This window comes from Gadus chalcogrammus, chromosome 12 (genome assembly GCF_026213295.1).
Source record: "Gadus chalcogrammus isolate NIFS_2021 chromosome 12, NIFS_Gcha_1.0, whole genome shotgun sequence".
Lineage (NCBI taxonomy): Eukaryota > Metazoa > Chordata > Actinopteri > Gadiformes > Gadidae > Gadus > Gadus chalcogrammus.
In genome coordinates this window covers 26,592,110-26,605,047 of record NC_079423.1, presented here as the reverse complement: position 1 = coordinate 26,605,047, position 12,938 = coordinate 26,592,110, and the positions used below count along the sequence as shown (strand labels likewise).

The 12,938-nt window shown below is 45.2% G+C and overlaps 1 protein-coding gene across 1 annotated transcript in view; it reads left to right on the top strand.

The window, feature by feature from the left end:
* The first annotated feature begins 1,818 nt into the window (after positions 1-1,818).
* Positions 1,819-12,938, top strand: part of anos1b (anosmin 1b) — a 38,367-nt gene continuing 27,247 nt past the window's right edge. The window contains exons 1-2 of the mRNA XM_056604019.1: positions 1,819-2,109; positions 10,309-10,356. Of these exons, the coding sequence (XP_056459994.1) occupies positions 1,930-2,109; positions 10,309-10,356 (228 nt within the window). The 5' untranslated portion in view covers positions 1,819-1,929. The remainder of the gene's footprint in view (positions 2,110-10,308; positions 10,357-12,938) is intronic.

Genomic DNA, 12,938 nt, shown 5'->3' with positions numbered 1-12,938 from the left:
GTGGATCAAAGCGAGAATGAACACTGGGCAACCTGGGCCTGTGCTTCCCCCCGCATTGTGAATGAGAGCAGACAAGCTCCACTAATGGGAGCCAAACGCTGGCCCCTGGGTGCAGTGCAGAAGACTGATCTCGGGTCTTAATCTGTCCTAACAAAGTCATCCCCGAGCGCACCTCCTGTGGTTGCAGCCCACCAGGGGGGGAAACGCTAGACAGGGCCTCCATCCAACTCCGGCTCATTTCATCCGCCACTGATTCACTCATCGACGGAGAAATCCGGATGTGAGTGTTTCTCGTCGAGAGTGTGTCCCAAAAAATTGACAGGGCGAAGTAAGAAACACTCCAATGAACACTCTTGGAGTTTCTGTTTTCATGCTCTCTCTCTCTCTTTAGCTCTCTCTCTCTTTGTCTCTGATCTGATTCTGTCTTTATGTCTTTAACTATAGAGTAATACTTATAATGTTTTGTCTTTTTATGCCATTTTCGGTCTGCATATGGGTCCTAGGGGTCAAGGTGTGTGTCTGTGTATGGGGGGTTCCTGTGGTCAATTCATGCATATAACCATGTCATTTGGGATTTTAAATCTAAACACTTTCTTTATTCACGCTGCAGGCAAATCTTAAACATTTGGCTTCAATCAGGAATTTGATTTGTAGAGACGGTAGGTGTGTGTGTGTGTGTGTGTGTGTGTGTGTGTGTGTGTGTGTGTGTGTGTGTGTGTGTGTGTGTGTGTGTGTGTGTGTGTGTGTGTGTGTGTGTGTGTGTGTCTGTGTGTGGTTGACTATGTGCTCGGTATAGGGTCTTTGGTCCGCTAATGGTTTATACAGAAATATGAGCTGGGTGTTTCATGAAAATAAGAAAATGTGCTGTCCTCAAGACAATGTCCGGTGTGTGTGCATGTGGGACCATATATAGTTAATCCTTAAGTCATGGCTACATGTGAAGTTTTCTCTATTTTGCCTTTCACTCATTTTGTTCCTCTTTCCTACATCACAATCACACACCTAATAAAACTCAATAACACACATTCACACAGGACACAAACGCAGTGATTGCCATTGAACAAAATTGTATTATTTTCTTTAAACTCTTCTCTTCCGTGATCTTAAGAACTTGCTTTTCGATTGGGGTCAGGTAAGGTCATAGCCGGGTTAGGTAATCCTCAAGCCTGAACTTACTAAATATTTATTAGACTCCATTATTCTCCTCTTAACCAAAAAACTGGGTGATTCGTTTTCCATCTTGTCGTAAACAGAGATAATTTGACCGTTTTTGAGTTACCGTCTCATACATCTCTACAAAACGACCCCTGTGCTCTAATTAAGTTGGGCTTTTATCCCTACTAGGCTCTGTGGTTGGGGCACTAACATAGCCTATTTGATTGGTTTGATTGCCTGCCTGGCATTGTGTCAGACACCTACACCAACAGATCCTGCCAGTCCCATTATTAAACATTCCTTTATTGGTCTGCTGCAATAATTACTACTAGGAAGCCTGTTAAAGTGAAAGATGTGGAAGTTTCAAAAATAATTAGGCAGAAGTATTTGGTAATAAAACAGCAAGAACGATATTGAGCTAACGTTACATTTCAGAAGGATAATGACTTGAACGGTTGTTCTCTGCGGACAAAGAGGTTGTTCCTTCATCATATCCTTCTAACGATTAGCCTCGTTAAAATGCCTCTGTTGTTTTGCTACGATGACAACCACGACGGGGGACACTGGTGCTGACTTCACGTGCGCCCGTGGTGGGCGTGTCTGGGAGAGCTGAAACGCGCCCCTTTAGCGCGCGGTGCCCAGATGTCATCCATTCACAACTTCGGTTGCAGGAGGGGAGGCTAAAACAGTCAAGAAAGACACGGATCAGGTTGTCATTTAGCTTAGACTTAGTCCGTAGCTTCCACTGTATTTGTCTAATCTTTTTTTCGTGTCATGTCGTCTTGTACGGTTGTTTTCACGCTGCTGTGTTCGGCCGTGCTCTCTGGGAGTTCCGCGCGCAGGTCCTCGCCGGATCAGGAGGATGTTCAGGGGAAGATCGACAGCGCGAGGTGCACTTCCAGGTGCCTGACTCTGCACATGACACAGCTGACGGCTGCCTTTAAGCACATCCAGGTAAATACGTGCCTATCATTAGAATAAAGGGCAAAAAACCTGCAGCCTTTAGGTTGAAATTAACTAAAAAGGTAACTCAGCTGGTGTGTTGCCTTGTTGAATGTAAATTGAACGGACTTCAAGGAAATAACGGGTCGCTAACACTTGCTGCTGTCGCGACCGAATTTTATGTCTAGGATCAATAAAGTAGTCCTATATATTATCTTAACATCATCAACAACAACGAAAAGGTCATTACAGTGCTTCAGGTAATTAATATAATGTTAAATTAAAAACATGTAGTCTATTTATGAGTAAAAAATAATAATGTAGGGTATATATCCGTAAGCATCTTTTCAAATGTATTTGTATTTATTTGCAATAAATTTCAGCCAAACGTGCAACGTTCAGCTCGATAAACATGTGCGCACATTTTTTGCTGGCTAAGAATAAAGTCATTGTCATTTTCCGCCATAATTACTCTTACTCTGAACTTCAATCGCTGGTCGGTGTTCGTGGACTTTGTAGTGTGGAATGTGAGATTAACGGCCACATTAGAACGTTCGATCGAAAACCCACTTATCGTTAACGGCTTCAACATGTGCACGCGGTGCAGTGGGTGGGAAAGTCATTAACCACAAAGTTCAGCACCAATGGCTCTATCTGTGTGTGTGTGTGTGTGTGTGTGTGTGTGTGTGTGTGTGTGTGTGTGTGTGTGTGTGTGTGTGTGTGTGTGTGTGTGTGTGTGTGTGTGTGTGTGTGTGTGTGCATGTGCGTGTGTGTGTCCTGGTCCTTTGCCATCAAAACTCTCAGCCACCTGTGTGTCTGGTAATGAGCGTGTCCCCTAGATGACTCTCTAGCAATGAGGATGTGTTACAAAGTGTGTGTGTGTGTGTGTGTGTGTGTGTGTGTGTGTGTGTGTGTGTGTGTGCGTGTGTGTGTGTGTGTGTGTCTGTGTCTGTGTCTGTGTGTGTGTGTGTGTGTGTGTGTGTGTGTGTGTGTGTGTGTGGTGACCTTTGACACTAGGCATGCTGATGAGCCCCCCCAACCCACCTTCACTGACTTTTGATCAACCATGCCAGATTGATTCTGGAAGAGAGGTGTGGGTGGGGATCACATTTGGTTTCAACTTTATTTAGTTATGAAGTAGAGTCCAGTAGTCAAATTGTGGTGTAATTGAGAACAGCATCTTCCTGTAGATAGCAGCTCGGATACTCTCTGATAGTTCCCTACGGAGCAGCTATAGGGTACAGTTAGATCATTATAGTGAGCTGTAAGTCACTATTGGGAGCATCTTGTTCACTACAGGAAGCTGTTACTTTACTATAAGGAGCAGCTAGTTCACCACTACAGGAAGCAGCTCCTTCCCTATAGTGAGCATCTACTATACTTTAGGGAGCAGCTACTTCACTATAGGGTTCTTGGAACAGGATAGAGAGAAGGGATGATGGAGAAGTCTTGGACATGTAACTGTCTTATGTGAGGAAGCCACTCATTTGAGATGGTCTCAAAGATGAGGTGAGGACAATCACATCATGACATCAGCACAAGGAAAAAAAAATTTGACGCATCTCTCTCTACACACATGTTCGCAGAAAAGAAGTACACACACGTAAACACACACACACACACACATACACACAGCTTCCTGTTGGTGGTTGTGGGAATGATGTGTTTCTGACTTCTTGCGGGTGAACCCTTGGTTTTTGGCAAACCCTGTCCTGTCTTGTGTGTGTGTGTGTGTGTGTGTGTGTGTGTGTGTGTGTGTGTGTGTGTGTGTGTGTGTGTGTGTGTGTGTGTGTGTGTGTGTGTGTGTGTGTGTGTGTGTGTGTGTGCGAGCATACTTCTTTGTGTGTGTAGGTGTGTGTGTGTGTGTGTGTGTGTGGGTGCGTACTAGCCACTAGTATGTGAATCACAGGGCTCTATTTGCACCTCTCTTTCTGACTCTTCTGCGGGTTACCCAGACCGTCCCGGCTGCTATTGTGTCATCGCATGTTAACTATAGATGGTTGTTGTGTGAGCCTATATGACGACAATTACCAAGCAATCGTAAACTATGTCAACCATTTAAATATAAACACAGGTTTGCCTCACATGGAAATTTGAGCCATTTTGAGTGTTACAATTTAATGCTAGAGACCGGATGATGAGAGAGAACGATTGTGACTAGAATGGGATGGGAGATGGATGGAGAGCTCTGTGTGCGTGCGCGTGTGCACGTGTGCTTTCCGCCTGCTCTGCGGTAGGTAACTCCTAATCAGCCCAAGGGTCATTCGTCCAACCAGTCACACTCTGACAAAGAACAGAGGCAACCGCCGGCTCAGGTTCCAGAGAGAGAGAGAGAGACACACAGTGAGGGAGGGAACGGAAGGCAGACAGACTGATAGCTAGGGCGGGACACGCTATGAGACACATAGGGAATGAAAGATAGACAGGTGTTTGGTGAAATGTATGTGGAATTCATCAGCGTAGCACATTATTAGCCGTCTCAAGACGCTCCACTGGCATTCAGTCAATGGATGAGGTCGAGAGGCCCACCGACACCCCACAACTGTCACAACACACGTGATATAGACTCAGTGAAAGAGGAAGGGAGGACTTCTGACCAGGTCCAGTTTGGCTGACAGTGGAGTAGATGCTGGGAGGAGGGGCGCCTCCACAGAAATACCTGCTGATGAATCTTACACTAGCATTGTTCCCTGAGAAGCTACTTTAAGATTTAAGTGAGATAATCACATGAAGACGCATGAGGGGATAAGGGACGAAATAAGATTGGTTAAAATAAATAACAAATAATGCCAGAGTGGCAGACAAGCAGTTTGAGCTTAAATAAACAAGTCATGTTTATCTGTATAGCTCTGTATCACAATTATATTTTTGTATGGCGTCACATGCCAGCATTAGATGGCACCCCTAACCCGGAGCCCTCCAAAGGGCAAGGAATATCCAGTGGGAACAATAATAAACCATGAGAGTGAACGCATAAGAATGATCTCCTGATAAAAGACATGATGGGAAACTTGTAGGGTAGACATTCAGTCACAGGCTTTCACAATTCAGGGATAGTCTCATAGATCGACGTACAGACAGGCGGGCAGACAGTTCCAGCGACAGACAGACAGACCAACAGACGGCCAGATAGTTTCACGGACAGACAGTCAAACAAACAGGAGAGTTGACCATGGGTGACAGCTGGGGACAAAGACTTGATTGATTCACTTAAAAGAAAGTTCTCTCTCTCTCTCTCTCTCTCTCTCTCTCTCTCTCTCTCTCTCTCTCTCTCTCTCTCTCTCTCTCTCTCTCTCTCTCTCTCTCTCTCTCTCTCTCTCTCTCTCTCTCTCTCTCTCTCTCTCTCTCTCTCTCTCTCTCTCTCTCTCTCCACAGCTGCATGACTTCCCCCCGTCATTTGATCGCGGAGGCAGTGAGACGCGCTGATAAAGGTTCTGGGCCATAAGAGTTTCACCTGAAACCACAATAAAAGTGTCGTGACATTGTGAACTCAAAACTCAAAAGAGCAGAGCTGTAGAACTATGGAGGAATAAAGCAACATTGGGCACAAGCAAAGACAGAGACACAGAGACAGTCTGGCAACTCCCCCTCCATCTTTTGTTCTATCGGCGAGACAAACAGAGATAATTAATATCTCTGCAGCATGCTATTTTCATGCCATGGTTCCCCTTGTCACTGCCCATCTTTTGTTTGGTTCAACACACTTTTGTTTAGCAGTGTAACTATGCGACCCGAGTGTTGAGCTATATTAACTACAGGAGAGCAGCGACTGTGGAAGCATGGCGCTATTAACAAGCAACCACTTTGCTAGAATCTGTGTTGTTTACAGGATGCACGGAACCACAGAGAACGTGTTCGAATGCACACAGGACTCACATAGGCACACAAACACCGTGTCTATGTGTTTGAGTAATCAAATGCTACTGTCGGGAAGGTTGGGACCTCAATATGGACTTTCAGGGAAGTGCTTTATATTGATCTTTAGTGGGTGTTAGTCATGATAACGCACAGCAGCACGCACGGTCATTCGTACACAAGCACACACACGTGTGTAAAAAAGCGTAACATGCACCGTGCACCGTAGCCGTGTTTGTCCCTGGTCATCTGTGTGTGATTAGTGAGTGTAATGCCTGGAGTTAAATAGACTGAGAGACTTTCTACTGTGGCTCCCCGCAAATACTGACCACACTGACACACACTCACACACGCAACCACACACACACACACACACATTCAACCACACACACACACACACCCACACACACACACACACACACACACACACACACACACACACACACACACACACACACACACACACACACACACACACACACACACACACACACACACACACATACAGAAAGGGCACTGGGCCACAGTCTTTTTATTTTTTGCATCACTGCATCTGGCAGAGGTCTGATTTACATCTCGTAACGTTTTCAAACCAGAAGTGTGCATCTGTTCTGTGTCTGTGTGTATTTGTGTGTTTGTTTGGCTGAATAAGTGTGGGACTGAATAAGTGTGTTTCAATGTGTGTGAAAGATCCTGTGTGCATCTATTTGCAAGTGCTTGTGGGAATACATTTGTTTGAGTGAGTGTGTGTGTGTGTGTGTGTATTCCTCCATGTACATATGTGTGTTTGAGTATGTGTACTGTATAAGTATGTGTGTTTGTGATCGAGTGTGCGTGCCTGTGTGTGTGTGTGTGTGTGTGTGTGTGTGTGTGTGTGTGTGTGTGACCCTGTCTCTCTCTTGCTGGGCCATCCAGCGATGTCGGATTGTGATTAGCGCAGTGATTGCTGTAGATTGCGGAGCTATCAGAGCCATGTGGGAATCCTTTGAAATCATGTTTCTCATGCCGAACGGGCCAGCGCTGTTCCTAGCAGGTCTTTGTCTTTCTAGGGGGACCCAGGGGGACTATACGTATGAGTTATAGGGTGAAGCAAAGTGACACAGCCATGCACTTTTTTTTACAACAGTGAATTTAGGATGCTTTCATTAAATGTCCAAAGCTGTTTTCCTCCTTTCTCCTTTTCCTATTCCTCTCTGGAATAACATTCACCTTTATTTTAGACCACTTCCTTCCACAAAAACACAAAGACACACACACACACGCGCACACACACACACACACACACACACACACACACACACACACACACACACACACACACACACACACACACACACACACACACACACACACACACACACACACACAGGACACAGGACACAGGACACATGGGCCGCTGGGGACCCCGTGAAGCCTGACTTCTGCCCACCATTAGGGAGGCATACGGTGCACAGACGCGGCCAAACTCCGCTGATAGACTCTGACAGCAAATATGTCCCATGAAATTGAGTACGGGCCGGGAGGGGAATGAGAGAAAGATGTACGGCGAGAAGAGGGGACAAGGAGAGGAGGGAAACATATGGAAAAGACAGGAAGAAGGAGAGAATGAGCATGAGTGAGAGAACGAGAATGAGAGGACTGAACGCTTCAGGGACAGCACGGCAGCGAGCAGTGCTACATCTTCTAGGGCTGAGCCTGGAGCCGGTTATACTGCTGTTCAAACTGTTTTCATACCCTCTAAACCGAGGCAACTAAGGGATTTAATGATATTTACTTATCTTTCATCATCACCACACCATCATCATCATTACATATTGGCAAGCCCAGTCCTGTCACATTCACAACACATGATGGCCATTTACACCGAGTGAAAGACAGTGAAGTTTACTATAGGGTGGATTCTGATTTGGTCTTGACTTTCAAAGGATATAGTCTGTTTAAGTTTAGCATAGAGAGGAACAATTTTTGGTTTGACAATGGCATAGCGCGACAACAAACACATGAAAATATCTGATAAAGTAAAACAGCATGGATCAAGGGAGGTTAGCTCTCTCTCTCTCTCTCCTTCGCTCTCTCTCTCTCTCTCTCTCTCTCTCTCTCTCTCTCTCTCTCTCTCTCTCTCTCTCTCTCTCTCTCTCTCTCTCGCTCTCTCTCTCTCTCTCTCTCTCTCTCTCTCTCTCTCCTCTCTCTCTCTCTCTCTCTCTCTCTCTCTCTCTCTCTCTCTCTCTCTCTCTCTCTCTCTCTCTCTCTCTCTCCCTCTCTCCCTCTCTCACCCCACTCCATGACACTCTGAATTGCCTCCCCCACGGAACTCTTGCCATCCTTTCCACCCCTAAAGACTCGTTACTGTCTATTCATTAGGGATTTAACCGCCACCTCAATCCTCCCCTCCTCCCTTCCGCTTATGCTCTCTCTGACTCTGACTCTCTACTCGTTCTAAGATATAACCGTGCCTATCCCTGTTTTTACAGTCGTGACATGACTTTATCGCTGAGAATGTTAGGGGTGTCTACCCTAAAAGCAGGTAGGGTAGATGCTTTGACACCCTAGCACCAGTTGGCACCCCACCTTGAAAAAATAGAGAAACATTTTGAAGAAAACATTTAACGTTTGATAAACATGTTTTTTATATTTACACAGGAATGGATTCAATTGCACTGCATTCGGTTTCAATATAAACTGATGCCAAGATGAATAACACACATACGCATTCAGACAAATACGCAGCTGTTTTAAAGGCATGAGTCAACCTTTTTACAGTTATATCTGATTCACAGACATTATAAAAATCAACTCCAATCAATTTCAGTTCTGGTAAAACAACAAATCGTGTGACCATACAACAAATCAACTTGTGTCTAAGAACAGAGGGAAGAGTTCAGCTGAACCATTTTAATGTTTTGTTCTGCCATGGTTCAACTACCGGAGTTGTATACTCTCACCTGCACAGCTAAGGCCCTTAACACTAAAATCCCCAACCCCTGACCCCAGCTCTCACCTTTGACCCTGCCCAATATAGACAACGCAATGCAACTGTTTCCACCAAAAGAGAAAAAACAAAAAGTGTGTGTGTGTGTGCATGGATGAGCGTGTGTGTGTGTGTGTGTGTGTGTGTAATGAGTCCTGTTGGGTGTGTGCTAAGTACATCTCACTTAGAGCTAGGGTTCAGGTCTTGTTAAGAGGGATTATCTCACCGACACAGACACACACACACAAGCTTTAACGTTTAAGCGGCTTCTCCTTGGTGTTCATTAAAGCACACACTGACAAGCAGAGGTATTCAAGAAACGACGCGCGCACATTATTCTAATGGGTGTTTTGAAATAGGATGGTGACATCACAACCGCTGTTGTGTCTGACTTTAAAAGGCAGGTCTGCTCTCCTGTAGTGATGTCAAACGGACATCCCAGTCTGCTCTGTCTGTATGTCTGTCCGTCGGTCAATGATATGAGTATGTTACCATTATGGTCAAATTCATCTGTCCTTCTTGCAGTACTTACTTGAGTGACAAATGTATTCCTCCTATAAACTGGAACCCAAAAAGGGGTGTATTTCCTGTGAGTCTCTATTAAGTACGCAGGTATGCTTGGAGGGGTTAGGCTGTGGGCGGAGGCTGTACACTGGCTGTGGGCCCATATCAAGAGAGTCATGAAGAGCGCCTGTGTTAAGAGTCGGGGATTGGTTTGGCTTTTAAGGCCTGTGGTCATGTGATGACGTCTACCTCTGTCACCGTGGTTACATCATGTTTATGGGTGGTCTGGACTCATCAAGCCCCAGGTATACAAAAACAAACATATTAGCGCAATACACACAAATAACACACAGACACACATCCTAATAAACACACATAGCCTGTGTTTATTAGGAGTGTCAGTAGACACAAGAAAGTTTTAGCTTGACCATGGGATAATTATGTGTGTATGCGTGTGTGTATGTAATGTTCTTTGAAATAGGGTAGTCTAGGGTCTATATACTGTCCCTTGCTTTATTTTTCTGACGGTCTACTTCTTTGAATGTCTATATCTGTCTGTCTGTTTGTACACTATACCATATGTGGCAGAGAAGTGGAGTACATTCTGAAAGAATAGAATAGAATAGAATAGAATATCTTTATTGTCATTGTAACAAGTACAACAAAATTAAGTGCAGTCCTTGTTCAGTGCAAAAACATCACATTGAGGTAGTACATATAAATAAATAAATAAAAACTATAATCAACTAGGTACACTAAAAAAACACATAAGACACACCCACACAAACATTCACATTTATAAATGTGCCGACACAAATGTGATACACAACACAACTATGCGGGCAACTCTTTTTACTGAACTTTGTCTCTCCGTTGTTTTTCAGAGTGATGGAGTGCTGGGTTGGTGTGAGAACCACAGGCGCTGCTCACAGGTAAAGACACACACACACACACACACACACACACACACACACACACACACACACACACACACACACACACACACACACACACACACACACACACACACACACACACACACACACACACACACACACACACACACACAGCAAAGCATACACAACACATGTTAAACCTGGTGCATACCAGCACAGAAGGCAAACAAACACAAATAATGACTGAAACTTTGTAGCTGCTTGGCAAATGGAGAGCAGGCCATTGAGTTTAGTCACTGGATATGCACCATTGAGGCTAACTGTGCACCTGCACACAATGTGCAAGTGGAGCATACAGTACATTATATGTTTAACAACATTACAAGTTCTAGTTCCTCCTACAGGCTATGTAATTAGTCAGGAATTGTGTTAATTTTGCTCTCATGAAGAGACGTTGCCAGAGTCATATCTGGTACCACAAAGAGCATCTACATTTCTGGCCCCAGGCCATGAAACTAGAACCTGGTTTAGAAACTGGGATGTAATGTATTGGACACAGTGTTTGATTGTGTGTTTGTGCTTGAGTTACTCTACTTGCTGCATGTATTTTGTTCATTGCCGCGGGGCTACAGCACGGTCTCTTAAGTGTTGCCTGGTGAAGTGGTGTGTATTCAGAACACAGAAATCACACAAGTCGATCTCAGGTGACTGATAAACGACTAGAAGCACTAACGGAGCGACGGAGAGGCTGGCTGAATAGTGGAGAGCTGGGGGGATATAGCTCTGATGCTGTTACCACACACACACACACACACACACACACACACACACACACACACACACACACACACACACACACAACACACACACACACACACACACACACACACACACACACACACACACACACACACACACACACACACACACACACGCACACAAAGACCAAGCACACACACACACACACACACACACACACAAAGACAAGCACACACACACACACACACACACACACACACACACACACACACACACACACACACACACACACACACACACACACACACACGCAGACAAGCACACACACACACACACACACACGTACACAAAATCTCTCTTTCTTTATATCTTTTATCTTTGTATCTCTCGATTCATTTTCTCGACATAATCCCTACCACATGTTTCCTGTAATAACAAATACTGTGATTTTAGTTGAAATAACGACCCTCCCTGACACCCCCCCAACAACCCCTTCTCCTACTGCCTGTCCCCCCCCAGAGGAAGAATTAGCCCCTGTTTATTCACTTAACACAGCTTGCCAGGAGGTCTTGTGTGTGGGTATTCTGTGTGTATGCGTGTGTATGTCTGTGTCTCGCATGTACTGTATATATATGTTGTTTCTTTTGAGCAGAGTTTCCATCCCATGTATTTTTAACTGTCTCTGGAGGAGCCGTCGCTAGCCTGGGTATGAGAGAGAGGGAAAGAGAGGGAGGGAGAGGGTGGGAGAGGGAGAGGGAGAGGGAGAGGGAGGGAGAGAGAGAGAAAAAGAGGGTGAGGGAGGGAGAGAGGGAGAGGGAGAGGGAGGGAGGGAGGGGGAGAGAGAGAGAGAGAGAGAGAGAGAGAGAGGAGAGAGAGAGAGAGAGAGAGGAGAGAGAGAGAGAGAGGAGAGAGAGAGAGAGAGAGAGAGAGAGAGAGAGAGAGAGAGAGAGAGAGAGAGAGAGAGAGAGAGAGAGAGAGAGAGAGAGAGAGCCCAAAGTGTATCAAAGTAGTCTGACTTATGCGGCTTGAGGATGATATGAGAATGATTTTCAATGCCTCTCAACATACAGGTGTGTGTGTGTCAGTCTGTCTGTTTTAGGTTCAACGGCTATTGCTAAGAGCAGCCTCGGGCTATGCATCGCGCATCACTTTTCAGCCTCACTGTGGCCCACTAACTTCCACATGCATGCACGATCGCACACACACACACACGCACACGCACACGCGCACGCACACACACATACACACAAAATCACACACAGAGCTGAACCTTTGACTCTTTCCAGGCTGAGGTTTTCAGCAGGGGGTCCCTGTGTGTGTCTCTCTCTCTCTCACACTCTCTCCTTCATCTCCCTCTGGATTTCTTTCTACTCTTCCCAACTGCTGACACAGACAGAGTATTTGCAAGAGGCTAGAGAATGAGTGGAGCATGTTGTAGGAATGGTATACCATGTCTTAGCATAGTAGATATATCCCTGTCCCTATCTGTAATGATCATATTTTATTTCCCTCCCGCTGTAGCTAAGTCATTGTATCGTATATATGTGCGATTCATATCCAACCTTGTCTTATTCTGAAATGACTAAAACTGGGCACAGTCTGTATCCCAGGGGCAATCATTACAGCATGGTTAGGTGGCATTGATGGTAACACATACCCAACCCCTTCTTAGACTGTTTTTCATTAAAAGTACTGCATGAGTATCGCTGGTTTTTGTGAGTTAGAAGGTCTCCAGAGAAAGAGAGAGAGAAAGATGAAATCCAATCATTGGAACGCTGGTGCTGTTCTGAGAGTGTTTATCTTTACTAGCTTAGACAAAACAGATCTCCGTCGAGCTGGTCCTGATGTCCTCGGACCAC